The sequence below is a fragment of the Columba livia genome, chromosome 5, assembly GCF_036013475.1.
Source record: "Columba livia isolate bColLiv1 breed racing homer chromosome 5, bColLiv1.pat.W.v2, whole genome shotgun sequence".
Classification (NCBI taxonomy): domain Eukaryota; kingdom Metazoa; phylum Chordata; class Aves; order Columbiformes; family Columbidae; genus Columba; species Columba livia.
Window position 1 is genome coordinate 3946984 of NC_088606.1, and position 24962 is coordinate 3971945.

The 24962-nt window shown below is 49.0% G+C and overlaps 1 protein-coding gene and 1 long non-coding RNA gene across 6 annotated transcripts in view; both read right to left on the bottom strand.

The window, feature by feature from the left end:
* Positions 1-19936, bottom strand: part of LOC135579501 (uncharacterized) — a 53660-nt gene extending 33724 nt beyond the window's left edge. Inside the window, exons 1-3 of one of the 5 annotated variants that reach the window (XR_010472687.1) lie at positions 18062-19936; positions 14698-14844; positions 4745-4879 (exon numbers count right to left, since the gene is read on the bottom strand). This is a non-coding gene — a long non-coding RNA (uncharacterized LOC135579501). The remainder of the gene's footprint in view (positions 1-4744; positions 4880-14697; positions 14845-18061) is intronic. The other 4 variants (XR_010472685.1, XR_010472686.1, XR_010472689.1 and 1 more) reach the window with 4 other exon arrangements.
* Positions 1-24417, bottom strand: part of TMEM260 (transmembrane protein 260) — a 283367-nt gene extending 258950 nt beyond the window's left edge. Inside the window, exon 1 of the mRNA XM_065063110.1 lies at positions 24293-24417. Within this exon, the coding sequence (XP_064919182.1) occupies positions 24293-24402 (110 nt within the window). The 5' untranslated portion in view covers positions 24403-24417. The remainder of the gene's footprint in view (positions 1-24292) is intronic.
* Between the last annotated feature and the right edge of the window lie 545 nt (positions 24418-24962).

Sequence of the window (24962 nt, forward strand, 5' to 3'; positions counted from 1 at the left end):
TAGCACAAGGAGTGACGGTTTTAAACTAAAGGAGGGAGATTCAGGCCGGACATGAGGAAGAAATTGTTGGCCCTGAGGGTGGTGAGAGCCTGGCCCAGGTTGGCCAGAGAGGTGGTAGATGAACCATCCCTGGAGACATCCCAGGCCAGGCTGGACGGGGCTCTGAGCAACCTGAGCTGGTGAAGATGTCCCTGCTCATGGCAGGGGGGGCACTGGGGGAGCTGGGAACGTCCCTTCAACCCAAACCATTCTGTGATTCTACGATAGCCCCTGTGCCTCACCTGTGATGAACGAAAAGCTCTGGAGAGCAGCGGTACTCACTCAATGACTGGGAGCCGCAATCACCCCAAAAAATCAAACCCTAAGGCTTCATGAAACACTAGGCATCCTGCAGGAGCAGAGTGGGAGGCCAGGAAGCACCTGTCTGGCTGCCGTGAAGCCAGGGCTCATTAATCACACACTCCAGGACACAGCATCGTCCCAGGTTACAAAGACGAAGGCGCAGCCTGATGTACCCTCCCCCAGCCCCAGCATCTGCTCATTGCTCTGGCAGCCTGATTCTGCAGCTCATCCCGAGGTCAGGAGTGGTGGTAGTAGAATAATAATAGTAATAATAATAATAATGGTAGTAATAGTAGTAGTAGTAATAATAATAATAATCATCATCATCATCATCATTTTGGTTGGAAGAGACCCTCAAGTTCATCAAGTCCCACTGTTAACCCCACCCTGTCACTACCCCATGTCCCTGAGAACCTCATCTCTGTGTCTGTCCAGCCCCTCCAGGGATGGTGACTCCACCACTGCCCTGGGCAGCCTGTTCCAATGCCCGACAGTCCTTCCTGGGAAAAAAATTTTCCTCAAATCCAATCTAAACCTGCCCTGGTGCAACTTGAGGCTGTTTCCTCTCATCCTATTGCTTGTTACTTGGGAGAAGAGACCAACACCCTCCATGCTACAATCTCCTTTCAGGCAATTGTCGAGAGTGAGAAGGTATCCCCTCAGCCTCTTGTTCTCCAGCCTAAACACCCCCAGTTCCCTCAGCCACTCTAACAACAACAACAATAATAGTAATAATAGCGACTATTATAATAGCAACAACAAAAATATTATACATTAATAATAATAATCATCATCACCCTGGTTATGTGCATGCTGTAGCATAGCTGGGGATACCTGAAATGCACCCCATGCACTACACAGATTGCATATGGTCAGGGAGAGGCAACTGAACGGCGTTTTCTCCAGCAAACACCTGTTGGGAAAAACTATATGTAGCAGTTTTGTTTACCAACAGGAGCAGTCTGCAGGAGTGCTGTGTGTTACCATGATGGGCACATTGCAATCAGGCTTTTTGTTTAGATTATAACAGGGGAAAAGGAGAGGGAAGCACTTGGTGTGATGGGGGTACAGCCCCAACTCTGTGCAGTAGATCATGATGTGTCTTGCACCCCGTGTGACCCCAGTGGCACACAGCTCAGGTGAGAAAAATGGTAAAATAGATCATAAATAGAAAGATAGGTCAAGCAAACAGCCACGCTTCACATCTAGGGCATCCACAGATGTCTTGGATGGAAAAGGCATTTCTGAAGGCTAAAGGGGGATCTGTGACATCTCTCCCTCAAGATCAGCTCCAGCATACTCCCACCTCCAAAAAAAGGTGAAAAACTCCCAGATTTCCAGTTCAAGCACATTCCCAGCCACAAAGGTGACAGTCCTCTCCCTTCTCATCACAACAGCAGCTTGTATGGACCCACTCTCTGCAAGCCTGTGCCTGCACACAGCCACGTTGTTAACTCCTGCTGCGTCCAGGAGCGGTAATGAAGCCCAGGGCCAATTACTTGTTGTCCTCCTCCCAAGAAAAATATGCAGAGAAAATAATTGTTTGAATTCATAAGCCCTTGGATACAACGATGATTAATGAGAGCAGCTGACTACAGAGACCTGTAGGGAGATACAGCTGTTTACATCAGCCGTTTTCATCATGTTTTTCTCATTTTGACTTCTCCTATTATTCTTGAAGATGTAATGAAGATCTCCTTCAATCATGCAAAAATGAAGCCAGACAGTTCCTGAGGTTTATGGCTTGTAGGGAGGATCTCAAAGGCTTTTCTGTACAAGACTGGGTAATTTTGACAGCAGACTAAAGGGGTGATCACATAATTTCTTTACACTGTATGGAGTCATTTCGCCTTTAGCAGGAAGTTTTGCACTTTGAGTTAGCTGACAGGCCCTATCTCAAGTGAAAACCACAGTGCAGAAGATATCGGCGATAGCAGGCCTCCCAGATTTGGGTGCTTTTCTTTGGTCCCCAGCACCTACAGCCCTGCAGTACCACAGAAACAAGGAGGTGCTCCCCAAAACTGAAGCAACACTCATCTGTGCCCCCTATAGAATCATAGAATTTCCTGAGTTTGAAGGGACCCACAAGGATCATTGAGTTCAACTCTTGCCCTTGCATAGGACAACCCCTGAATGCCACACCAGCACTTGTGGTTTCTTGGTGGGCACCACATCACTTGGGGCTGTGTGAAGACGACATCTTTTCTTATTTCTTCCAGTCTCAGCATTTCACCTCCTCACTGATCGTTTTCGCAGTGAAACTGGCCCATTCATTGTTAAAGCCACAAAAACACAGACGACAGCTGCCTCTCCCATCCTGGTTAGCTCTGTGGGTGGTTAAAGCCATGTCATATTTCCTGCTCCTACCAGACCAGTCTGTGGACTTTCTGACCCTGTCCATTGGCAGAAAACCAGGCCATCCTATGGACTACAGCATTTTTTTAAAAAAAAACCCAAATGTTTCACATACGAGAGCCTATAAATATCTGAGCAATTCACAGAACATTTACCACTCTCCAATTTTCTTATCTCAGCACTGGTGCTCCAAGTTCAGCCCCAACCCAAATTAATACACAGCGATAGTTTTGCATGTCAATTAAAGGGAGAAGGTTATTTTCCGGCCCGACCTCTGAGATCAAGTGCTAATGTTCTACAGAAAAACACAGTGATCTATTACCCAAACTGCAGCCAGGACCACTTTTTCTTTCCTACGAGAAGGGCTTGCAATAACTTGCTTAACGCCATCAGCCATTTCTTTGCCTTCCTAGAGGGGGGATTCAGGGCATTACATCCAAGTGCTGCAGGACCAGGAGTGTTCTGCCCTAGACAATGATTGAACTCAACACCTTATTATTCATTTTATGGCAGTAGCTTGGTACCCAGCTCATGGAGCAAGACCCAGCCATGGAGAACAACAAACCTCATGCCCAGAGACTTTGCAATTTGAGGATACGTGGTGTTTCGATGGTGGCACAATAATGCTCTTCCCTATGGAGGGGCTGCTGGAAAGGGCAGTGGTGAAGGGAGGAGAAGTGAACTGGTGATGAATTATGTCTGGAAGCAGCCAAAAAGCAACGTTCTTAAGCCATCCCACTGCCTTGTGTCTGGTGTCTGGTGTATCGGAAATCACAGTCTAATCTGTTTCCCTGCACAGCAGGGAATCAGCATCGAATGATCCCTGGGGCCAAACTGATGAAGCTGTGTCCCCAAGAACAAGCTACCCAGGGGCTGGGAACAGGTGACGAGCTGGAAAGTCTTCCCCTCAGCACAGTACCCAACACTGAGAACTGATGGCATCCTGTCCCTGTGGGTAACACGAGCTGGGAAGGATGCCAAAACCCTGGGAAATATTTCCAAATACCTGCCACATGGTGCGATCTGTGCATCCCTGGAGGAAAACAAATCTGCTCATCAGAGATGCTCCCGCGAAAGCAGAGGTGGGAGGTGGTTGACCGGGGAGGAGGGACCAATCAGAACAGAATGGTCCCTAACGCCACTGCAGCTGGGGAAAGGCAGCATCTGCCCCTTTACTTTTAGGAGAAAAGCACTATCCCAGGTGCCCTTCAAGGTGGCTCAGAGCCTTGTTTGCCTTTTTTCCCCACTTGCATATTCATCTGCTTATTTGTAAATCCCCGGAGCCTCATTTGTCCAATTAGTGCTTGCTGAGCCTCTTGCTACTGGCAAATAATAGGGTCTTCCATACAGTATTGCATTACCCAAAATAAAATTACTTGGCAGCTAAGAACAGAGGCATTTTAGTGCCGTGAGGAATTGAAAGAGGAGATGCAGGTCCTGCACCTGAACTGGCCCGATATAAGCCCTGTTTGATGGGAGGGCTCAGCCTCAGCCCTCATAGCGATGTGAGGTCGTTCTGGTGCTGGTTTGGTGTCCTGGGAACTGGGATTTGGGAAAAACTTGCCTGATCCACATACTCAACAGCTTTGTGAACAAACTGCTTTAACCTCACACCTCTTAACCTTCACATTACAGGCGCTGTAACATCCCACAGCTCATTAACGGCATTTTTTCTTACTTGGTTCCCCATTACAACTTAATGTTGGTGAAAGTTAATCTGGGAGCCTCCCTTGTGGTCAGATCTTTTGCAGAAGAATGTATCATTTGGGTGGGTTAAAAAAGATTCCCAAGCATTTGAAGAATGAGAACACACTGTTAGGGAAAAACAAACAAACAAACGAACAAAACCCACACCAAACAAACACCACATACCACTTTTCTTTCACCCTCCTTCTACTGGTGCAGTTAATCACTTAACGAGAGGGCTGTTAACAACACCAACACCCAGCCTCCCAAACAGGAGGTTGGGAGGTTGTTCCCTGTCTACCGAGTGTAATGTTAGCAAGAGACCAGCAAAAAATCAAATTAAACCCCCCCACCAACTCACCTTGAGCAGATCACCCTGCTTTATCCACCCAAATCTCTCCAAATCTGTTTCAGGTGCTTCTGGGCAATCCTCAAGGCGGAACTGAACGTACTGACATCAATGGTGGAAACACAAGTGGAAATTCAGCAGCAGACCCTGAAAATTTGATCGGATATTAGGAAAAAACTCTTCCTGGAAAGGGTTGTCGGACATTGGGACAGGCTGCCCAGGGCAGTGGTGGAGTCACCATCCATGGACGGGTTTAAAAGATGCAGAGATGAGGATCTTAAGGACATGGTTTAGTGACAGTGATAACGGTTGGAGTCGATGAACTTGAGGGTCTCTTCCAACCAAAATGATTCTATGATTCTATAATTTGGGGCTGGTGTTACCTATCATGACAGTGGGACATCTTGCTGGAGACCCATCATTTGGTTTGTTAGGGAGGGGGGGGGAAAAATAGGAGCAAAAAATGCAGCATCCAGACGCAAGAGCAAAGAGAGAGATAACTACTGAAATCACCCATGCTGGCATGTAGCAGGACCACAGAGCTCAGGTTTTCTTCCCTCTAGCCTGACGTTTAAGCTAGACATATATATTCCTTGACAGAGGTTTGTGAGCAATTTGACCTGTGCTAGTTCTCCTCCAGCTGGGAAAGAGCCGCACACCAGAAATCAATCTGCCTTGCCTCGATTTCTTGTCCGGCTACTTGCAGTTCCTTAGGAAGAGGCAAGCGTGTCCTTCTCTGATTTATCATACAACCTTAATAAGCGCATTTTATAGTTTAGGTCATATCCTTTCATGAGTCTCATTATTTTAGACTTGTTTTATAGCAATAAAAATGTGCCATAGAAGTGCCTTTCTCTGGTGGAGTCAACTAGCCCTTCAGTTTGAGCCTCCCGTGTGACTTGGAAAGAAGGGATTTTGTTTGTCAGTGTTGAATAAGACATCAAGATGACAACATAAGTGCCTAAAAAGGTGTCTAAAGGAATTGCATTTGCAATTGGAGTCTATTGAGCATGGCTGTAACATCATTCACTCCCCCAGGAGGGGTTTGGATGTGCTGACTATTTACAGCTTGCCAAATCCCACCCCTGGAGTCTATGCCCCCAGGTCTGTTCTTCCCTTGGCTTAAGTTTGGCTTTAGAGAGCAGTAAAGAAGAGCAGAATTGGCTTAGATCTGCTGGAAGACTGTCCATCCACAGGCCAGCTTAGTATCAAGTGAATTCAAAGCTCCACCAGACTTCAGTGGGCATTGGGTCAAACCCTTAGCTCTTCTCCAACTAAAACCAGCGTTAGAACTGGAAATAAGCCAAAACCAGGAATACTTGCCCAGATTTCAGAATAAGCTGAGGCTGAACCAAGCTCCTAAAACCTGGAGTTCAAACTAAGGCAGGGATTCATCTGAATATAAACTCTGTATCAAACCTACCTGTGTTTTAAGGACAATTTGGCACAAGGGCATGTGGCCTCCTTGTTAGACAAAAGCAAGACCACAAATCAAACCATTAGTATTTGGCTTTTACAGAGGGCCAATGACTGCCTTTTCCCCACATTGCTCCCTTAACCTCTCAAAAATAGACCAACAGCTGCAGACTGAAACCAGAACCAAATGGAAATTCACTTCCCTGCAGAACTAGGGGAGAAATCCACGTATCCTTGGCAGGTGGTGGTTGACAAAGTCCAAATATTCAGACTCAGCCTTCCACCTTTACTTATTTCTGCTCTCTTCCTCATGTCTGGCCTGAATCTCCCCTTTTTTAGTCTAAAACCATCACCCCTTGTCCTGTTGCAACAAGCGTCATCAGCCTATGCTTTGGCAGCGGAGAAGGAGGCAAGGCTGGGTCCACCTGATTTGGATCTAATTGTCAATCAGTGTCCTGAGCCCATAACATATTCCAGATGCATATCCCCAGATGTCAGACACCATCTGAGGCACCAAAACACTTGGGGAATTAACTGTTCCATGAAATCACGGGCTTACAGTCTGTGCATCAAGGGTGTTTTAGCACCCTGTTCTCAATTCTGAGCTTTCAGGAGGATGAGCTGAAGCCACAGTTCATGGCTGGGTGAGCTCTGTGTGAAAGGCCGTGTCTTGGATGCTGCACCTTCATCCCATGATGCCATATTCTCCCTTCACAGGTGACTGTACCACTCCACACGCAAAAAATAGCAGCTCCCCTTTCCTGCCCATCTGCATTCAGACCTGCAAATACACCGATACAAAATAAGAAACACATGGAGCTGGGGAAGTAGCCGCACAGGACCTCACTGCTGCCATCACGGACCCTCTGGCAGTCCACTGTGCACGGACACATCCCACATCTGTGGCAAATTGCTTTAAGGAATAAAAAAACCCACCCAGTTTGTGCTAAGAACAGAGAGAGCCTGTTCCTAATGCGGCATTAAAATGCTTAGCTTAATGTTGTAACAGGTTTTTCAAACATTTCTGGCTCTGGTAAAATATTTAAATAACAATGATAATATTTATCATGTGGTGAGGGATGTTTGGGCTAGACCAAGCCATAACTCCCAGCTGACGAAAACCCCAGGGGCCAAATTACTCCTCTCTTTTGTCCACCAGCTGATGTCCCTTGATTGCATGCACCCCAGACCATCCTTGGTGATGGGAAGCAGCATAAATACTTTGGGAAAAGCTTTTTTAATGGTGTAAATGACTTAGGCACATAATGCCACATAAAGCCAAGGAAGCTTTAAGCAAGATGTTGTAAAGCAATTCCAGCATGGCCGAGAGCAAATGGGTTCCTGTGAGGGTTTGCACAGAGCCCTGGGGTATTACCTGATAGGAAAAGATGTGACAGCTCCTGGCGCATCACCTGGAGCAGGGGCTGAGGAGGATGGAAAGGAGGTGCGGGGTCAGAGATGCCATCGTGGCCATGAGATGCCACCACCCACAGAATCACAGAGTGGTTGGGGTTGAAGTCCAACTCACCTGCTCACGCAGGGTCACAGAGCAGATCACACAAGTCAGTCCAGGTGGGTTTGAATGTCTCAGAGAAGGAGACTCCACACCCACTCTGGGCAGCCTGGGCCAGGCTCTGGCACCTCCCAGCAAACAAGTTTCTCATGTTTAGATGAAACCTCTCCCTTTGGTGGCTCCAGCGTTTTCCTAGACCTCTTATCCCACCAGTACCTCACCAAAAAGCCTTATATTAATTGAGATGTCACTCAAATGATAGCAATGCTTGTTGGAATACACAGCTTGCTGGTGGGAAGTGGGGCGGATCGGGGGTTTGGACAAACAGGGCTCCCCTGCAGGGAGCACTTGCATCTGCATCCCCAGCAGGCAGGAAAAAGGCGGATTCCTGGAACAAATGATTTTTCCACCCACTGATAGATATAGGTAGACAGAGCTCCCAGCTATTCTTTTCCTGTTTTGCAAGCAAAGTTTCATGTGGATTTCTTTTTCTATTTTTTTTTCCTATTTCTCTTGGACATTCCAGTTTTATCTCATTGATTTTTGGCAAGCATCTGAGTGTGCCACACCTATTTATTGGGGTTTTCACCCTGGCTTCAGGATGTGTGACGTCCATATGTCTGCTCATGCATGTGCATCGGCCCAGGATGATTTTTACACTGTTGGAAAAGTGCTCATTGGTTACAAAGGACTCCCAGCAAAGATATTAGCATAACTCCATGTGGTGGAGGAAATAACACTGAATAGAAAACTGTCAGCTGGAATACAAGGTCACATAAACAGCTGTGTGCGCACCCCCTTCTTTTCTATACCATTAGTTAGGGATTGACTCAGAGGGGCATAAGCAGCATTAGGTGTGCAAATCCATTCACTTGTCTTCTTCACTTGTACTTCTAATTTGAAGTTTCTAACTGCTGCTGAGGCCCTAACCCTAAACAGAAAGCTTGATATGAGCACAGAGCATCACTTGGGCTCCTTCCAGCACCATCACCTCACCCCATCTCCAGCTCTCGGGGACAATTGAGGCTGATGATGTCACTCCTGAGCCTCCTGAGGTTGCAGGAGTTAAGCCAAGGGGAGAGGTCAAGTCTGTGATCATGTCTCCTGTAAAGTGCTGCAGTGTCTTAACCATACCACGCTACTCAGGAGACCATGCACAGTATAACTAAGCCATAAGGCAATAAGGAGAACGTGCTTGTTAGGAGATGATCACACTCCCAGGCTGTAGGACTGCCCAGGGAGACTTAAATCCCTCAGGAAGGAGATTAGCAGCTGAGAAACAGTCTGGCTGTGTTTTACCATTTTGCATCCCAATGGAGGCAGGAGGGGATGGAGAGGGGAATTCGGGGGCTGGCAGCAGAAGGATGCAATGTGTGCTCTCGCATTTAGCCACGTGTGTGATGCACTTGAAACAACATCTGGAGCAGCACACACTGCAGCCTAGGTTAAGACACTGCCTTTTTTTTTTCTATAAAAGTAGAAACAGTCCATGATGGATTATAGGACTTTAACAAGCATGTGCCCTACAGCAGCTACAGAAGGAACAAATTCAGCAAGAAGAGGAGGGACAGGAGGTTGAGTGCCAGGAGTTAAAGCCTTGGCTGGTGTAAAATTGGCTCTGGTGGAGCTGAGCTGGTTTATTGCAGCTGATCTGAGCTGAGGAGCAGCCAGCAAGAGGCATGGAAAGATTTCTGTGCTAGAGGGTGGTGCAGCTTTAAAGTAAGGGCCCATGGTGGCATCTGCCTCCCTGGGGGTTTTCATGACTTGACTAGACCATGGGAACCAGCAAAATCCCATTTTGAGGAGCCAGCTGGACAGGAGATCCCCCAGATGTCCCTCCTCGTAGGCATTTGCGTGTTCCATGATTTTGTGTGTGTGTGGTTTGCTCTTGAAGGACACAACACAGTGTGACTTCTTCCCCATTAGCTTGTCCCCAGCCAACCCACAGCACCAACCCAACGTGGTGGCATGGTCCTGATGCACATGCAAAAAATCCTTACCACAAGTCATCTGCCAACACATTTAGACCAGCAACCCATCCTGGGTCTCCCTTTTGTCAGGCCCAACTCTGTCAACTGTCCACTTGTCAAGGCAGAGGTCCTTCAGCAACTCTTTGTGTGACCACTGACCCTTCAATCTGCTGCCACACAAATTATTATCAATAACAAACCCAACAACAAACTGACAGGTGGCGCAAAGCACAGCAAGGGGCTTTCAACACACGTACAGTGGCACAAGGAGTGGGTCTGGGGTCCTGTGGGCACTGAAAGAGCCCAGTGCAGCCAGGATTTACAGGCACTCGGTGTCTGCAGCTAGGGAACAGCGTCAGAAAAGCTCATGGCTCAGCAGACCTGCTCCATCCCTGTGGACCACCACACAGCAGCACTGTCCACCCCCTTGGGCTGAGCCTTCTTTGGAAGGTGCAGCTCCCCGGACAGTGCCTGAGGCTGCAATATTGCAAGGAATCTGAAGCAGCATTGAATTTCACCGGGATCTGAGCCACAGCACCATCAGGTCCCTTTCCAAACCGAGAGCCAGCAAAAGCAAACACAGCCCTGGATGAGCAGCATCACTTCATCAGCAGCATAACGTAGTATAGTATAGTATAGTATAGTATAACCTAGTATAGTATAGTATAGTAATTATTGTATCATTTATTACCTTATTTTATATATTATAGATTCTAGATTAGAGCTGTCCCTCCAGCTCCACACGCCTCAGAGCACTCTGCTCCCAGGGCAGCCAGATCCTGCAGGACACCATTCCACCATGTGGCCATGTACCAATGGACCTGTTACTGCTAATTACCCTTGATATCAGTGCTGTCAAGAGCTCGTAAGCCTCTAATTAGAAGCAAAAAGAAGAGATGCAGAGGTGGCAGGGGGAAGACTGGAAAGCACAAGATGCTGCAGGTCAGCAGGCAGGCTGGAGAACATGTGCAACAAGAGACCTCCATGGGCATCATTAATCTGGATCCTTTAATTGGGAGTTTGGAAGAAGCCTTTTCCATCTGTCCTCAAAGAGGTAAAGCCAGAGATGCCCCGAGGAGGCTGGAGCAGGATGACTACCAGCCCCTGTGAAGCTGGCATCAGCTCTCTTGCAATGATTTCCATCTTCCCTCGCTGTGAGAAGCCTCTTGGATGAGGGACACATGTCACAACATGTCCCTGGCCCCTTCCCTCTCCCGTGCTCGCTCAGCCCAGCAGCCCCAGGGGAGGATCCATTTCCATTACTGCTTTCAAGCTTTGCTGCTGGTTATTGCTTACCTCCATATCAGCCATCAAAGTTCCCATGAAAACAGTGAATAGGACACAAATTGCAAATTAGGCTTTAATTAGAAGCTGGCACCTGCTTTCTGACCAAGAAATAAAATGAAGATGTCTGCATGTTGCTATGGCAGTCCAGAAACATAGATTTCTGTTTCAGGACCCTTTGAAGACAAATTTACTCATCACTATAAACTTGTATGCCAAAGTGATTAACACTTTAATGCTAATATCAAGCTGGACCAGTTACACACATTTTATTCATTAGAAGGCATCGTTTTTCAACTGTGTCTTATCAGTATGTAAATGAGATTTTGACGCGGTCGTTGTCTGCTCCCAAAAGCACAGCCAAAGTGAATTCAATTAATGCGATTTACATCCCAATGTGACACGCGAGGCTGTGTGGGGCTTGATAAGGCAGCCAGATGGGAGCTGGGCTCCCAGCACAGCTGTGCCATTAACCTCCATCTCTTCCCAGCTCCCCATCTTCGCTGGACACCCCAATAACTCCCAATTCCATGATTCTTCTCAGCTCAAGTAAGCCCTGCAGATGCACAACCCAGCTGGTTAAGCGGCTTCCACAGCAAGGACAGACCCTCAGGATATCCTGGCTACCTCCCTTAAAAATCCTTCTAGCTTTCTCTGATTTGGGACAAAATCCTCATTCTATTTACCCCATGGTCAGCCTGCAGGGATCCTGCTGCTTTCAGTGCTACGTCGGGCATCAGCCACAGTTTTCAGTGTAAACGTCTATGTAGGATGACGTACACAGGCTCCAGCAGAGCTCAGCTCTGCTACGGGGAAGGACACTTATTTCACCCCCTCACATTGTCCAGCATCTCTACACATGGTCATTTTAGCCAGAAATGTGAATTTTATCTCATAGCTCAGGATTTTTCTATGGGCCTCGTGGCTCTTGGTGCCTATTTGGCTCACAAGCAAAGAAAGCACAGGTAATTCCCTCCTGGAAATTGGTTTCATGGACATTTTGCCAATGACTGGTCAAAATGGGATGTGGTTGGGTCTAAGGGTCATCCCAAAACCCCTAAAAACAAGAGTCAGTGCAGGTTCTTACTGCAAAATGCAGTGATTTGCCCAAAAGATCTACTGATATATATGGCATACACAAGAACACATGCCCAAGAGCCTGGGAGTTTAAAAAAGGAACCTTTTCCTTAAGTGACTGAGCTTCATCTGAAAACCAAGTAGGTGTTTCTGCCCCTACTCGTGCCCAGACATTGCACGGCAGCACCTCCACGGATGGAGGTTTGGAGGGCTGGGTGCGAGGTCAAAAGCATCATCATGTTACTTACCACGACAATTTGTGCGCCGGATAACAAATTCTCTTGTGAGGGAATGAGCCCTTGCTAACATTTCTGAAACAAGCTGTATTAATTGCTTTGTTTTGGCAATGCTGCTTGTATCCAGGTAAAGAGCTGAGGTCTCTCGCGACCCCAAAATTTGCTATGACCCTGGTCTGCACTTTGCCCATTCAATGCAGATGCTCGTGTTTGAGCTCAGGGTGGGTCTGCAGTGGAAATGCAAGACGTGGCTCTGAGCGGACACCCATCCCGAGCTGGCAGCCCTGGTGTAGCTGGGAAACACAGCAGTAGAGCAAAGCTCACACATCCGTGACAGCCAATTAATCCAGGGAAGTACAACTCCTCGCTGCAGAGGAAGAGCCAGGAAAGCGCAGTGGCACTTAACTGATGCTGTAACCAAGAGCCATGCACCCTCTGTTTGCAGCACTGTGGGGAACTGTATTTGTCCCCAGCGTTTCCCGGCTCACCCTGCCTGCTTTACCCTCTGTCCCTGCAGGGACACCCTGCCTGCCTCTCCTCTCTCCCTTCTAAAAAAGCCTCATACTTTTAGCGGTCATATAGCTCATTTTTATAGAACCATAGAATCATATTGGCCAGGAGAGACCCTCAAGATGATCAAGTCAAACCGCTAACCCAACACTGGTACTAACCCATGTCCCTGACGACATCATCTCCATGTCTGTCCAGCCCTCCAGGGATGGTGACTCCAGCACTGCCCTGGGCAGCCTGTTCCAATGCCCCACAGCCCTTTGGGGAAGAAATTGTTCCCCAGATCCAACCTCAACCTCCCCTGGTGCAACTTGAGGCCATTTCCTCTGCTCCTGGCACTTGTTCCTGGGGAGCAGAGCCCGACCCCCCTGGCTCCAAGCTCCTTTCAGGCAGTTCAGAGATCAGAAGGTCTCCCCTCAGCTCCTGTTCTCCAGCTGAACCCCCCAGGTCCCTCAGCCGCTCCATCACACTTGTGCTCCAGCCCCTCACCAGCTCCGTTCCCTTCTCTCAACTCGCTCCAGCACCTCCAGGTCTCGATTGCACAGTGCGAGGTGTGAAAGCTTTTCCAGGCATCTCCCTGTCCTACCTGCTCCTCTTCAGCTCCCACCCAAGGACAGATGCTCATCCCCTGCCTCCCAACATTCACATCCCATTTCCACCTCTCAGCAATCTCCCCACCACAGGGAACCATCCCAGCTCCATTTGGTTTCCAGGCATGGATTTTGCTGGGCAGATGCATCACGCTGAGCTCCCAGGCAGGGAGCTACCATTAATTCATGGCATGCCACTCTGCAGCTAGACAACAGTTTATCAGACCTGCGAGCAAGGTTAACCTATTTCCACAAGTAAAACTTTCCACAACAATTATTCACCTAAACAGAGTGATTATTGAAGGAAGCAAAGAAGAAAAGACATTTTTAGAGAGGTGAACTCTGCTTGGGAGCTGGAGCGGTCCCCACGACCCCAAATACAAAGTTAATCTTTGCTCAAAATCTTCTTTTTTTAGGGTTCAAAGGACAGGCAATAAGTAAGCTCAAAGTATTGCCAGGCCTTAATGAAGTTGCATTCAGCTTGAGCAGAATGGCCTGATTATTCATGCAAATTCACTGTAACCAGCTTACACACATTATCCAGCATGGGGACCTGTGGGAGATCCTAGTTGCCTGGGGGAGATTAGGAGAAGAAACTGAGAACCTTGTATCAGCGCAAGCAGCTAAGGTGCTTCCAAATATCCTGATTAATTCCCCAATTGGCTCTGTATTAAGACAATATAATAGGCCTTTATTGTCTGAGGACATATGACTGTTAATGACGGGGAAAGTCCCCGAGCACTTGGGACAGTCTCCAGCTGAGCAGCCCTACACATCCAACCAGGGAAAAACAGCATTGCATTGATCAGCCGGTTCCTGGGCCTTAATCAATACTTGCTTTGACTACATGGAAATGCTCATTTATCTGTCGCGTGCAGATAATAATGAGATTGTCAAGGCGGCTGGCTGAAAGAAATGCCTTCTCCTGGGAGGATGCTAACAACCCCCACGGTGTTGGCGTCAGCGGGAATTCTCATTTCTCATTCCTGCACAGTTGCAAATTTTAGATACAAAACCTCATTGTTTTTTGCTGTCTTGTGAAGGCATCCACAAGCCACTGCTCACCAGAACACACAGGGGCAGGACCATGTTTCGCACAAACCAGGTAGGTGCCCAGGGTTTGCTCCGGAGAAATTTGGGTACTGGGCACCAATGACCCTCACCCATTACCCTCCCAAGCACAAATTCAGCTCTGCCTTAAGGCGGAAACCTGCGTAAATCTCAACAACCTCATATTAGTGAGTCCAGAGACCTCCCTGCAGTCAACCAGGTGGGACCAACCTCATCCAAGGCAGATTTCTGCCCCAACATTGGCCACCAAAGCCATGCCTGCCCCAGAGGAAACGGGTGCTGGCAGGACACAGCTCACCTTGTCCTGAGACGAGGGTGCAAAATGGGTCAGTGAATCCATCCAGGGTTCCTCTTTCACTGGTGGGATGAGCCAAACATAGACATTTACATGCAGGTACCCAGTGTGGTTCCTCCTTTGGTTCTTGGTGGCCACATCCAGAGACACCTGCAAGAGCAAAGGGAGTTATTCCAGCCACAAGGGCCCCAGCTGAATGTCTGGTTTTGGCTACTGTGTGGTAAATCCCGAGTGACCCAAGCTCACACCATCACTCATGTGCATCTGCCTTCTTGCAAGTCATGGCAGAGTTCGACCTCACTGACAAAGCCCCCTAGGAAGGAAAAGCCAGAGTCGCTGCCCAGGACTTGGGGCTGGAGGAGAGAGTGACCATGAATCTCACTAAACTTTGCATCTGGCACGACAAAAAGCCAACAAAAAAAAAGGAGATCTAAGTGCATTTTGCTCAAGGCTGAGATTTGAAGAACAGGGAGGGACAGGGCAAAGGAAACCACAGGGCACAGCACAAAGGGCGGCAGCCAGTGCAGACCATTTGCTCCCCAATTAGATCTGTCCCACCAACAAATATTAGAGCAGATAGTCCCAGTCTCCAAGCAGGTCTGGGATGTTCCCAGTGAGCCCATTCACCAGGGGAAAGCCACGTTCCTACAAAACAGATGAGCAATGCTTGCTCTTGCACGGCTGTAGAAGAGGCAACCCAAGCGACTATTTTGTAGCTTCAGGAAGGAGCGGTACCTTTGGAAACATGTTATTTTTCCATTTGTTATTTTCCTATTTAACGAGGCTGTTGCAGGGCCACAAATATCAGCTTCCTTTTCCTTATTAGCCAGGGGGAAAAAATAGGTTGCTGACCCCAGTTAACTCCTTCCCGCAGCCGCCAGTGTCAGGGTGCTTCATGCATGTTAGCTGCGTCCCCTCGAGGTCAGTGGGTTGTGGCTCTTCCCAGGGGTATCTATTTCAGACCAAAAAAAAATCCACTGCTGCAATAAAACAGCAGTTGAAGGCAAAAAGGTGGCCTGTTTTTAACTGAGCCTGTTAAAATTATTGGGTGCCATGAAAGCAAGTAAGAGCCCTGTATTTCCAGTAGCAGCTTTTTGGCATTAATACAGCCCACTCAAAATCCACTCCCTTCCACTAGACACCCTCAAACACCCTGAAAACTGCAGGGCTGGGGCACTGAATATCCGACGACAGGCAGGACTAAGGGTAAAGGTGATTTAATAGGGGCTGGGCAGAAGATGAGTAAGACGGCCATGGCTCGAACTGAGACCTTCCTTCACTACAGCACTGATCGAGGCTGTTCAGGGGTGTTGGGATTCCCATCATTGATGGTTGGTGGTTTTCAGGATTCTAAAATACTCCATCCCCATTGCATTCACCTTCCCCCCCATGGAAACGCTTCAGTCACACAGTTTGTATCTCTCTCACCAGCACTGAGCCACCAGCCAAGTGAAATCCTGTCACAACCCAAGCAAGTCCCATGAGGAATTTCTTGCAGCCAGGGCCAAACTCCAGCTAATCTAACAGAAAGCACAGGCTGCAGTACATACACGTGTGGGTATAACCCTAGAAAGCCAGAGTTAGTTAAGCCTCTCACTGGCAAAAGCTTTTAATTGCATAGCAGCAGCCTGGCCTTTCCAGTTTCCTCAGTGCCCCCCCTGCCATGAGCAGGGACATCTTCAGCAGCTCAGGTTGCTCAGAGCCCCGTCCAGCCTGGCCTGGGATGTCTCCAGGGATGGTTCAGCCACCACCTCTCTGGCCAACCTGGGACAGGCTCTCACCACCCTCAGGGACAACAATTTCTTCCTCATGTCCAGCCTGACTCTGTGGCTCTTTTAAATACCTGCAGAGCTGCAAGGCTGGTCCCTACCCCAGCAGAGGAGCGGGGAGCAGCTCCTGGAGCCATGGCCAGCAAATGCAACCTTGGGGTGGCATAGTGAGGGTCATTAAGAAACAAGATGCTGTGGCTCATCATCTGGGAACAGGCAAAGGGAGGTGCACCAGTGATGGAGCCGAGGGAGAAGCAAGATGCTGCTGTGCTGACTGAAAACTCAACGATCTCAGAGCCACCGGTCACCAGCTACAGGCTCAGGTACCGGCTGACCCTGTGCCGAAAGCCTCGTCCCTCGGCTGCGGGTCCAAAGCTGCATCTGCACTGCTGTCCCCAAAACCCCAGCACTCCCGAAACACAGATGATGGAGCAAACTCTGCTTTGCCAATCACACACAGAGGAAGAGAAAGAGTTGGCTCATCTGGGTGCTCTCCTTCCTGCAAGAAGGGATGGGAGACATGGGGATGCATCTCCAGGGGACTGGGACACTGGCTACACCCAGGAACCCTCTCTGGGTACCATTAGGGTCCTCCCGGGCCCCTGTTTCTCAGCCAGGTGATGTGTATGGAGAACCCGACCTGCCTGGCCAAAACAAGCCACCAGCTCCTTAATCCTCACATCTCCTTTTGCCACATAGTTTTGGGTCCCTTCACCCAGCCCTGATGCTACAGGATGAAATTCAGTCCCTCCCGCCTCCAGGCCTTGGGAAGATTTCCAAATCACACAAAAGTGTCACGCTGGTGGCAGCTCCCATGCACAGCAGCATCTCACCTGAGAAGCTGCTCACCATCCAGCTCCTCCAGGATAACAACCACAGCCTCCACCCCTCTAAACAAATGTAATTGCATCCAATGCCCCCTGCATTCTCCTCCCTCTAAAAACCAGTGCCACGGACAGTGGGGACACTGCTGCTCCCCTGGGGCTGTCACCACCTCCCTCTAGCACCCTGGCTACATCACTCATGGGCCAAAAAAATGAGCAATGTAAATTTGGCATCAGTTTGTAGGATTAAAGCCTTCCTAGGGTCACCATTAGTGCATTGACAAAACAGGGAGGTGGTGGGAGCAAAGGTCTTTCTGCTCTAGTTTCTGCAAATAAGCAGTAATAGCATCATCTATGGGCAACACCACACTGGAGAGGAACATGTTTTTTGTCCACAGGCTGTCCCTGCCTGCTAAGAAACCCATCACCATGGCTTTTCCAGCTTTTGGGGGTTTTATTACAGGCAAGATTCAATGGCAAATCAAATGGGAAACTGGGTCCCAACCACTGTGTCCCATCCTCCCAGCCCAAGGGCAGCCCCTCCAGATCCCTTTGCAGAGGTTCGCTTTGAGCATCCCTAAGCCAGGGAGCATCATCATCCCCCACTGATCCTCCTCAGGCTCCCATTTCCAGCCCCAGTACACTGTACATTCAGATCTCCATCCCTCTGCAAATCCCACGAGGATTTTGTATCCTAAAGGGATAAAAAACCCCTCTATTTTAGAAAAAAAAAACCCTAAAACCTCAGTGCTTATGCGACATGCAAGAACTTACCATGCACAGAGTGCGAGGGCTTTCTCCAGTGTTGTTCCCCTCCAGTGGCAGTGGCCAGACCTGATGCTCCATTTGAAGCTCCATCACAGCTCAAAGTTAAGGCAACTCAGTGTCCCTCTGCACATGAAAAACCAAAAACCACAAGCTAATGCAGGGTCCAGCACGATGAGAAAGGCAACGCTGAGCCCTGCAAACACCAAATGTGCACCATCCCAACCTCACAGAAAACTCCTGCTCTCAATAAATAAGCCAGCTCAGGTGCAGCATCCTCAGGGACGGAGAATTGACTGCGGTCCCACCAACCCACAACTCACAGCGGAACCCTCAGGGGGTTTGTTCCCATCAAAAATGCCTGTTGCAAGGACCGTTGTTTTGGCTTTTCTTGGTTTATTTTTCTTTTCTTTCTTTTTTTTTTTTTTTTTCCTGATTTCCTTCTATGCTTTTGATTCAAAAATTAAAGCAACAGCAGATCTTTTTAGGAGCGGAGAACAAAAGAGCTGTAAAATTAGGCGGCTGCATCTGAAAAGCCGCTGTCTGTGTTGTCTGGGCATTCGGCAGTGCCCCTGCTTCCCTTTTGAAGTGTTCTTGTAAAAACCCCATTGTTCTTGACTAAAACACACAAAACAACTGCAGTCAGACCCCTGTTGAAGGAATAATATCTTTGCTTCCATGCCAGCACTTTGACATTAATGTTTTATTGCTTTTCAAGCACTTCACAGCCTCCCCTCTCCCCGTGTACCCCCCACTTTTCATGTACCAAGATGTTTTTAATTTCCAGAGGTGGACACATGGGCTTAGGCTGCCATCCAGCCCTCCATCCTCCCAGGCCAGCAGGCTGAGCCTTCACAGGGGCTTGGCATAAAGCAAGACTGCTCAGTCCATGGCAGGAGCAGGGCTTTAAGAGATTAAAGACCAACAGGCCACTCCTGGGGAATAATTCCTTTGATTTCCATCATCTCCTGGGCTGAATTCAGCTCCGGAGCAAGCCCCAGCCTCGCTCTCCACACCGCTCTGGATTTATTTCCCTGTCCTGGATTTATTTCCCATCTCTTCTCTAGGGTTTTTCAAAGGCAAGGACATATTTCTATTTCTCCCCAGAGGAAAGACTGGGAGAAGATTTCCCTGGAAAATCTTGTGGCAGCTACAGGCAGGGACCTGCAACGGGACAGGGCAGGGTGCCCACCCATCCCAGTGCTTCCTCCCCATCCAGCCAAAATGTCACCAGGGTTCCCCTTCTAAAGGCTAAATAAAAATACAAATATCCCTTAATCAAGCAATAACATTAACCAAAAAAAAAAAAACAACATTGGCATGGGGTAACACTATCCCTGACTCCCCACAAATGCAAGGTATTTATTTCCAAAGGCAGGAGAAATGAATCCTCCAAACACTTCTATCACTGTGACATAATTTCCATTATGCCCTGTGACTGGCGGAGATGTAATCATGTCATTTGATGTATGGCAGTGTAGGAGGTTGCCAATTGCATTATTGACCCGCTGAGTGCAGGCTGCTACCAAGCATCGCTCGCCTTGACCAAGGAGGGACAGGAAAGCCTTATCCACTCAAGCAGATTTTGAAGGTGCACAAAGCTCTTTCAAGCCTTATTCTTTTCACGGCCGCGGTCCCACCGGCTGGGCCCCATCTATTTTAACACCCCATTAAAACGCGCTGTTTCTGAAAGGACATGTGGCAGGCGCAGGAATTGCAAATGAGGTTGTGGCCACCTGCTCCTGCACAATGCAAATGGGATTAACATGGGATGAGGGGGCAGCCCCAGTGCAGCTGGCTGCTGCCGGGAGCCCATCCGCTGAACCAGCCCAGCACCAGTGCTCCCAGCACACACCGGTGTCTGGGGCAAGAGCACCGTACTCGGGCATAGAACCATAGAATCATCTTGGTTGGAAGAGACCCTCAAGATCATCAAGTCCAACCTTTAACTCAACCCTGGCACAAACCCATGTCCCTAAAGATCTCATCTCTGCATCTTTTAAACCCCTCCAGGGATGGTGACTCCAGCACTGCCCTGGGCAGCCTGTTCCAATGCCCAACAGCCCTTCCCAGGAAAAAATTTATGCTAATATCCAATCTGAACCTCCTCTAGCACAACTTGAGGCCATTTTCTCTTGTCTCATCAAATGTTCAGGTCCTGCTGGGATTATCCTATAGGTGGTCTTTCCATGGAATGCAAAATGACTGTCCCCTTGCCTGGGCTATAAAAACTCACTATCAAAAAAAATCAAGCAAGATATTTATATGTCGATGAAATTGCTCTTGTTGATGTTGGAGCAGCTGGCAATGGCTCTTCCAGGCATCACATAGCGCAGTCAGCACGGAACTGTCCTCTGCCAAGCCCTACAATTAGGCAAGGTATTAGGATATATTTTAAACCCCTCATTTATCATGGCTACATGGTCGAGAAGAAGTGACTATTTTCCAGAGGAGGAAAGCAAGCTCCACGTGTTACATGGGCAGTTGGCAGACGTGGCCTCCAAGAAGGGCTCAGCCTCCCCTCCTGCAAACCATCCAGCCCCTAGCACCTGGGGTGGCTGCCCAAATCTTTAAGTCCATCACCAGCTTCTCTCATCTATCTCCTCAAAGAGGAGAAAGCCCTAACCGCGACCTGTGTCCCTGGGACCACGTCGGTCACATGTAGGGCAGAAAAATGCAAAGCGCAGTAATTATCTGTTGCAGAGCCCTGTTAATGATTAAGTTTGGGAGACGCTAACAATCAAGCCTATTGAAAAGACTACAAGGGTTTCAAAGTGTTTCCTCTGAACCATGTGATGGCAAATTGTTCTGAGTAGACGGTTCTTAATTCAAATGCTTGTTGTCATGGGGACAGGATAACACCCCTCCTATTCAAGGATGCCACACAAGAAGCCTACTATTTGCTACAATAGGCTTTTTAGTTCAAGCTACACTTTATAAATAGCCAAAAGAAGAAAATCTGGAGATTAATATCACCACTGACCTCCCCTAGCACGACAGAGCCGAAGGGCCAGCGGGTACCAGGGCCAGAGAAGAGCGCTGAGAGCACGGAGGGACAGACAGATGCGGGAAGCGGGTCACTGCGGCCCATGCTTTCACGGCATTGATAGGGCTCAGCCACGCGTGCGTGGGCGGGGAGTTTCTTTTTAATCCCAAAATGTCACCGGCAAGGTCACCTCCTCCTTGCACTGGAGCCAAAAAGCAGCCTGGACGCTGCCAGGCACCGGCCGACATTGGATCCAGCAGACCTGGAGGAGGGCAGGAGCCCAGCACCGGCTGGGAAACCCAGTTGTCACCAAGGACCCGTGATTGGGAGCAAAATCCCATGAGGGTGTTTGTACCAGCACAACCTGTTTCGTGCACTGAAGTAGCCATAGGTCCTGCTGGTAGAACCTCTGCTCTAACCAGTGTTATGAGTGGGAGCAGAGGCCTGAAGATTGTAAAAAGTAGACCCATGGAGCAAGGGGAGAAGGAGGAAGAGGAGAAAGAGATGGACTACATGTCCCCAGCATCACCCACCTTGATGCATCAAAGCAGACATCCACTCCAGACATTGCTCCAGCCTCTCCACAGGCATATCATTTGTCTCAACCCTCTGTGCAAACCTCATGGCAGCAGGACCGAGACCCCTACGCCCACCCTCTGCTGATTCCCCTTAGTCCCACCTCACCCCATTCCCTGGTTCCACAAACAGCAGGCTCCCACTACCACCCACCACGTGTGGAGCCCCAGGAAGCTCCAGGAGCATCCATGGAAGGAAGAGGCTGAAACAAAAGTCATGGGAGGCACCAACTCATGTCTTGGGGAAGTTTATGCCTAAAGTGAATGAGAGAAGCCATTGCAGAGGGCAGAAATATTGTTTTCACATGGAACTAGGGTTGCACCAAAGATCCTGGGAAAAATCAAATTAGAACAACAACCAAGAGCATCTCTTACAGCATCCTGAGCAAGGGTGTACCTGAGCTTGCTGGAGCTGTATGTGACTCACGTATCTATCAAGTCCCCCTCTGTATCCTTCCACATGCCCCTTTGCTGTCACACAAGTGACATCTCTGCCACAGGCCACAGCCAGGTACCAACCACCAAGCACTATCAAATTCCAGGATGGGGCCAAGGAAAACCCATGGAAAGGCAATGTTCCTCCTCATTGCTCCCATGCATGGGAGGACAGACACCCACCTTATTTCCCTTCTCTCAGTCCAAACCAGATCGCTGCACCACCTGAACCTGCCACCAGCCTCAGAAAGACTTCTCTCCTTTGCATGACAACCACTTGTCCTGAAGACATGAAGGACCACGAAGGAACTGGCTCAGCTTGGTCCAAAGCTGCAGCATCACCCATCCCACCACACCTCTCCCCCTACATGTAGCCCTTTGGAGAGGTCTCCGATAGCTTATGAAAAGCCACCAGGTTTTGCTGCTTCACCCAACACCTATAATTGCTGGGACCACTGACTGAAGCAGCATGAGTCCCAAGAAGACAGTAAACCTTTTTTTCTCCATGTCTGCTAATGACAATCCACATCAAACTCCTAAGACTCAGACCTATGTCTGAACCCAGCTCCCACACACCCAAATCAACCACCCTGCGTGGGGGTGATTGAGAAGCTGAAGCCCTTAGGCAGGTTTTACTCATTTGCTCAGAGCTGCTGAATTTGGGGCTAAAATCAGCTGTGGCATCAGCAGCTGCCGCATGAGCTGTTCGCTCGCCTTCTGCTCACAGGGGCCGGGGAAACGTTTGTACTAAATATGAAATCCATTCCCAGGAGCTGCTAAAACATGCTAGGAATTTCTGGAACAAATCTTGCAGGCTTTAGGAGCTTTGTTTGTATTTGGGACTGCAAACACAGGACTGATGGTTCTATAGGGTTTAATGATGGATCCTTACAAGTCATATGCTTAATCAGTGGATCTCCTTGCGTCGGGACACCAAAGTTAGGTGGGCTCCAGAATGGACTGGATAAGCTCGTGGATGGTGACTAAACATATGGAAAGCATATGTGACTCAGGACATCCCGTGCTGCCGAGTGCCCTGCTCAGCCCCTGGGCTCTGCCCTGCGCTGGTGGCTGTTGATGAGACAATGGCCTTGGAAAGCTTTGTTTCCCACCCTGCCTGAAAATCATTTTTATTTTCTCTTTAGGCAAAGCACAAAACCACAAATCCCTGGGGCTGGGACATGTGCGACAGCACTAGAGGAACATGGTGCCCCCATCGAAAGGTCCCGACCTGCTCGCAGTGAAGGCATCTCTGAAAGCAACCAAGGCTTCAGGCTGTGGGAGACAATAGGCCACGACAGTTTTATTGTTTCCCCTGATGAGGAAGGAGGAAAACCACCACCTTCTTGCGTGGGAGCAGTGCTGAAGGGGGAGAAGCGACCTGCCAGACGGATGACTCATTGCCATCGCCACCTCCTCCGCCAGCGCGAAGCGTCCTCAGAAAAGAACAGAAGACAATCCTTCCCCTTCAGGCTCCTGCTTTGCCTTCCAGGGGAGGAAAAAAAAAAAAACCAAAAACAAGAAAAAACACCCAAAAAACCCCCACAGAGCTGCAGCCAAATCGCCATCCCTGCAGCCATGAAGGATGCGCGCTGCTCCCCAGGTTCAGCAGTGATGGGGCAAAAGCTCTCCAAGCATCACCCGCACCCATCAGCATCGCCCACGGGTGCACTCAGACCACATCAGCAGCCACCCCTGAACTTGATTTACCAGGTTTGCCCCCCAGCAGCACCCCAAACCAAGAGGAAAAGGGGACAGCCCTGCTCATGAGCAGCAGCATCCCTCAGTCCCCCAAAACCAGCTCTGTGGAGGTTGTAGCAGCCCCCATGCAATCTCCATACCCTGATGCATCTCCGTCTGCTGCAGATCAGCTGTTGATGAGGAAAATCTCCATCCTCTTCACAGAAACACTCAAAAAGGCAAGAGGGAGGGTCATGCAGCTCCCAGGGGCTCTATCACTTGTTCCCACCTTGGGGACGGCAGTAAGAGGCAGCTCATGCTTCTCCCAAACTCCCTTCCAGGTTGTTGCAGACCAGCCGGGCTGATGCTTGGCTTGCCTTGGAGCTCCTTTTCAGTGGTGCCCAACGCCAGGGTGAGGGGCAATGGGCACAGACTGAAACACAGGAGGGTTCATCTGAACATGAGGAGAAACTTGTTTGCTGGGAGGTGCCAGAGCCTGGCCCAGGCTGCCCAGAGCGGGTGTGGAGTCTCCTTCTCTGAGACATTCAAACCCCCTGGACCCACCTGTGTGATCTGCTCTGTGACCCTGCGGGAGCAGGGGGGTTGGACTGGGGGATCTCCAGAGGTCCCTTCAACCCCAACCACTCTGTGATTCTGAGAGCAGAACCTGCCATGTTCCTCCAAAGCCAAGGCTGCCTCTGCCGCTTGCTCCTGCATCCAGCAACCAAGCAGCTTAAAATCAGGTAAGGAAGAGATGCAAATCATCCAAACCCACATGAAGTTAGTGGGAGACACACCATCAGCCCTACCATTGCTCTGCACAATGTCTAAACACTTCAGATGCACAACATTAATTAAGATGCTCTTTGTTAAGCATCTAAGCCGCAACTCTGGGAAACTGAGGCAGGAAACTGCACAATTGCAGTGTTGTATTTTTATCGACCAGCACAGGGGATCCATTGCAAGCCACCATGGAAAGAAAAAACCTGTGTAAGGAGTTCAAAACTTTTTATTCTGTCAAGTATCAACCCATTTTAAAAGTCTTCCTACCTACGGGATACTTCATACTTCCCAGTCAGCAGCAACAAGAAAAGACTCAGGGGTTTCACATAAAAGCAGGGGGATTTTTGTGGAAGAAAACTGATGAAAGTAGGGGGAAAAACATTACTGGAATACACTAAATAAAACCAGGATGCAGCAGCTCAAAGCCTGTGTGGTTGCTGGCCTAGGTAAG